General features: G+C 38.7%; 1 protein-coding gene across 1 annotated transcript; it reads right to left on the bottom strand.

Annotated features, from left to right (window-relative positions):
* Positions 1 to 4,338: 4,338 nt before the first annotated feature.
* On the bottom strand, positions 4,339 to 5,067 carry LOC145692297 (uncharacterized). Its single transcript, XM_081767595.1, has one exon. It carries the CDS (start codon positions 5,065 to 5,067, stop codon positions 4,339 to 4,341), a length of 729 nt encoding a protein of 242 aa, XP_081623721.1.
* Positions 5,068 to 5,651: the final 584 nt, after the last annotated feature.

Here is a 5,651-nt window from a genome sequence, read left to right as displayed (position 1 = left end):
TTAGCTCTAGTTGATAAAGTTCAGCACGAGTTCCATTGAATTCTTGGTGAGTTAGAGAACTTTGTAGAAAAGAAATTGATAGTAATTCTTGACTGCAACTCAGACTACAAAACAATTGAAGCCATGGGAAAATATCTTTAAAAGTTATATTCCAACTTACCAGAAAAAATAGATACTAAACTTGCTTCTGTCTATAGATATTGTTCGGTGACATCTTGATCTTGAGAGACCATTTTCTGGATACAAACTTATACTAACGGACAAACAATGGAGAAAATGTAGAGAAGCATCTCGTGGTATACTGCATGGCTATGAGAAGGAGTAAATACTTAAAAACATTCTTTTATAGCGGAAACTTAAATGTGAGGCTCATATTATTTCGTGTAAATTAAATGCACTTTAAAATGTAACTGTGAAGGAAACCTAGAGACTACGTTCTCAAATCACTTTGTTCATTTTAATTTTATAATCTGTGTGTGTTTAAATATATATAAGAATATGTAAACTGTAAATATCATAACAATAAATTCTGGAGAATGGTCCCTGGAAGATAAAGCACACATTCGGTATTATATTTCACTTACAAAACTTATGATACAAGCTCTCTCTCTCTCTCTTTTTTTTTTTTTTTTTTTTTTTTGTTAGTGCATACGTTAACAAATTTAATATCATAGTTGCTTGCATATTTCATGAATTTTAAGTGCATAAAAATCCGATGTCTAAATATAACACACTTATTTACGTTGTATGATTGATTGTAGAAAAACGCAAGACTGAAATAGTACAATTAAGACTACAGTACTGAATTTCAACAACACATTTAGTAAACAAATAAAAGATATATTTAAGATTATTGTATGGTATTGTAGTGGAACACCGACCGCAAGTGGTAACGAAAATTATTTACTAGAAGATGGTCGCTTGCGCGGACGGAAGTGTGTCCACTGTTTATTTTAGAAGTCAGTTAGCTACTTTCTGACGCTTCTGTTGCCAACACTGACTATGTAATGAAACAAGTTTCATGCCTTTTCCCCTTTCTTTACGCGTAAGTTGAACCACAAACGCCTACACCTGATTTCACTGTAATCCAATTCCAAGAACTCTTTACTAATTCTACATAGCTCAAATAGGTTAATGAAAAATGAGTATTAAGTATATAGGCATAGGTCATTTGTAGATAATGTAAACAGTTGGTAGTAGGATAAGTTTTTTTTTTTTTTTTTTTTTTTGTTTGACGAGATTTAATCAATTCTTACATTCTTGCTGGAATTAAAATGACTGATCCTATTTTAAACTTACATGGAAATCTACTCTTACATGGAATAGAACTGCAAAGAATGAAAACAGGAAATGCAAGAATGCAATGAAGATGATACAACAACAAGTATAAGCACTAACAAAATTTGAATTTGTTATAAAACAGCGATAGAAACACCGATAACAATACCTAGGTTAAAAAGTCTGAGATTTTAAGGTCAAAATCACTATATCGAACTCTATTAGGTATTTATTAAACCGATGACAAAGACATTGGTAAGAACACCCTATGGTAATAAGTAAGAAACATATATCCGAAACTACCAGTATTTTAAGTTTGTAAACGATAGAGTAAAACTTCCTCAAAATTCTTTATAATTCTTTTGATAATGCAAACTCACTTATTCGGTATTCAAATTTTAAAAATTACGACTCGTCTGCGTACATTTCGGCACAGAATATGTAATCAATGGAGTTTTTTCGCACAGTAGGCATGGATAGTAGTACTGATTGCCTTCGAAATGACATTGAGTGCAAAGTAAGAACAACTGTAGCCAGAAGAATATAAACACTGATTACCAGTTGAATTAGAGACAGCAGGACAGTTGCACAAACCGCCCTGCAGAGGCTCCACGAGTGCATGTGAATGAAACGCATCGCCCATGTATTGCTGCTGTGCTCTCTCGGAATCCGTGTCAGGGAAGTGTGTGATGGGCAAGACGAAGGACCTGAGTACATTTGACCATAGTCAAACCGTAGGGGCCAGACGACTGGGTGGCTCGATTTCTGAAGTGGTTGCAGCACTCGGATTTTCAAAGACATCTGTGTGAAGGCTGCATGAGCAGACTTCCGGTAAAACCGCATTCGCACGGGCCAACTGCCGCCGTCAGAGGCGTGTTGATGATAGGGGTAGGTGCCAAATGTCCCGAATCGTAACAGCGTACAGACGGGCTACAGCGCGTCAAATCGCGAGGAGATTCAATACAGGACAACAACGCCGTGTAAGCAGCCACGCAATCTACAACCACGTACTCGCCATGGGGTACAAAAGCTATCGGCCCACTCGAGCACCCTTTCCGAACGCACAACAGAGGACACAAAGTCTAGCATATGCAAAGGAACACTTCCAGTGGTACGTGCAAAAGTGGAAAAAGATTGGTTGGACAGATGAGTCACGTTTCACATTGGCACATGCCGATGGACGAGTACACGTGCGTCGCTAACCGCACTAGACAATGGATCTATCGCGCCAGCAGGAAATTGTGCATGCCGATGGTGGTGGTACTCCTCATCTAGGGCATGTTTACGTGAACTGAAATAGGCTTCCTAACACGTGTGACACGGTCTCTCATGAGAACGTTATCGCGATCTTCTAGATGACCATGTCCTATCATTTGCTCGGCTGCAACATCCAGATGGTGATCTCGTCTTTCAGTCAGCAGAACAATGCGCAGACCCACTGCTCTAGGATGACAGCAGACTGGTTTGATATGCACTCCTTTGATGTAGCAACGCTTCCATGGCCATCACAATCACCGGATCTCAATCCCATCGAATACATATGGGACGCCATGGAACGACGCCTTCGAGCTGTAGACCCTCTTCTGATCAACCTAGGGCTCTGTGGGACTCTTTGCAGCACATTTTTGTTATTGATGGAATCAAAATGCTTTTCGTTATTTTCATATGGCATTAGAGGAGGAGGAAAGAAAAAAATATGGAGAGAGAAGTAAAAAAGAAATGATGGGACATGTTTGATACCATGTATGCACCACAAGAATTACTGTTGACAAAGGTCACGGGTGACAAAAAATGTAATCGGTGACAGACAGCAAATAGTGCAATTTGTTTGTAAGAGGCAATAATTATTGCCCGTAAAATTTAAGGAGAAAGCCGTAATTGAAATCAATCGGGAGTCAAAGGCAGGAAATCGTGGAACGAGGGATAACACAATAAACTACAAGGCGGAAAACGGGATGGAAGTAGGAGTGAATTATTATTATTATTATTATTATTATTATTATTATTATTATTATTTTAGTCCCTATAATTTGGTGTAGCTCTTTCCTTGTTGTCCTCAACAGAAACAAAATATTTTGGTAGAAGAGTAGCGGGATGAAGAGGCTATTTTGTCCACTAGCATAAGTAGGTCATACTGCATCATAGAGAATTCAGGGTAAATGACCTGTGCGGAAGTATATTCTTGGAGATTTTTTACCGTAATTGTGCGCGAGTAGAAGGAAGGTTCAAGGGGGAAAGTTTAGTGTTTGTGTGAGTGGTGTGTGAGCAAGATGTTATTATAAGAGTCCGGAAGAAGAAATTTGGTAAGTATTACCTAGAATTTTTTTTGTTGTTGTTGTGGAAATAAAGTAAACACCTAAGGAAAAATAAACAAATCGTAGGGCAATGCGGAATTAGTGAGTGATTTTGACGTATTGAAGGCAAAGGGGTCGTAGGGGAGGAAAGGACATAGTGACAGAGTTAGTATTTCGTTGGGGTTGGTCACGACGTAACCGTATATTGAAGTAAGAAGGAATGCAGTTTAATCACGTTGTATTAAGATACTATGTCAGGGGTGAAAAATGAAAAGGGTGGGTGTTTCTGTTCTTATATAAAGAATGTCTATCGAGCTTGAGTTGTATGAAATTATTCAACAGATTTCGTTCGTGTATCCTAAGATGCGCGCAAGTGTTTAAACAGAACCAGCTGTTCAAAACTAAGATACAAGAAGGAAACAAGTGAATATAAGCAAGTACTTTTCCTTGCATGCTTAGGAAAAGGTGTGTTGAGAACGTTCAGTGTCGCTATTGTTTAAGTGGGGGTTACGTACGTGAAGGGAAGAAAGGGGAAAAGGGATAAGAGGTTAAGGTGGTATGTCGGGAAGTGAACCCAGGAAATCAGGATTTGGGAGGTGAGATTTGAATGCATTGTACGGCCGGAAAATTCTTGCAGGGGAGAAAGATTTTTTGTGAAGTGTGGCGCCTGCCTAACAGGGGATTGTAAAATAAAGTTCCTTTAGAAATATGAATGCATGGCAGAACGAGAGACAAAGTCGGAAGTTTTGCCAGCAGAGAACATTAACTACATGACTTTAAAAAAGCGTTTATATTTCATGTCGAGTTCCGGATTAGGTGTTGTTGATGGGACGTATTGTTTTAAACGAGTCTTTCCTATAAGTGTGGGTTTAACTTCTATGTCAACTAGGACTTTGTTTGGAGAAACAGTTGATATGAGCCTATAAGGTCCTTTATAAATTCTGGACAGTGGTTTACAAGTACCAGGCTGAGAGGATGTGTCCAAAATCATAACTTGAGAGTCCGGTAGAAACTCTGTGGGCAGTTTGCTTGATTCGACTTTTTTCTTGAAGTCTAGAAATGCTTGATGCTTCCTATATTCAACTAAATCCCGCATGTCTTTTAGTGCCATAAGGCGGTCCTGTAAATCTAGATGTCCTTTCTCAACATGCAGCAAGTTATCAATTGGTAGGCGAGGAGGTACTCCATATAACAACTCATGAGATGAGACACCTAAAGATGTTAATGGAGTCTTGTTAAGTGCGGAAGTGGCGCGAGGCAAATATTTTGGCCAGAGTTTTTGGTTAGATTGACACAGAAATTTAAGACTGGTTTGCAATGTGCCCAGACGTTGTTCGACTTTTCCCAGTGTGAAGTGCTGATATGGTAATCCATACTTAACTGTAATGTTGAGTGATTTGAGAAAGCTCAGGGATAAAGTGGAGGTGTGGTTTGCCTGACGGTCAGTATAAATACAGGAAGGAACGCCAAAGGGAATGATTATTTGGTTAGTCATGAAGGAGATAAAATTTTCAGTATTTGGGGTAGTGATGGGTTGTGTAATGGTAAAGTCTGTACAATGTTCTGTTGCGGCATAGAAATATTGGTATTTCTCTGGGTCACTGCCTATGAATTACCCAACTAAGTCCAAGCTATAAACCGAAAATAGGGGAGTTTGGGGAAAACGTTGTATGTTGGGATTGTTGGGCAAATAATTGCGTTTGAAAATTGCACACTGTTTGCAAGATTCGAGTTCACTCGCTAACCAAGATTTCAAGCGTGGAACGTAATATTTATAACGTATCATTCAATAGAGTTTGTTAAAGCCTACATGAGTAAGTTCATCGTGATATTCTTGAAATAAAGCAGGTTTTAGTTTGTCCGGAATACAGACTAGCAAACGAGTGTGCGAGGCACGATACATTTTCCTATATAAGATGTTGTTCTGAAGAACGTGCTGTTTTGTGAGACGCTGGAAGGCCGGATCTGATTCATTTTTAGTGTTTAAAGTCGTAATTATTTTGCCAAAAAACGGTCCTGAAGTTGAAGATTTGGGAGGTCAGTGTTGTTATCTATTGTGGTAAAAACATTAGGAGGAGT

Source organism: Thermobia domestica, chromosome 8 (genome assembly GCF_964235325.1).
Source record: "Thermobia domestica chromosome 8, izTheDome1.hap1.1, whole genome shotgun sequence".
Taxonomy (NCBI): domain Eukaryota; kingdom Metazoa; phylum Arthropoda; class Insecta; order Zygentoma; family Lepismatidae; genus Thermobia; species Thermobia domestica.
This window is presented reverse-complemented; position numbering and strand designations above follow the sequence as displayed.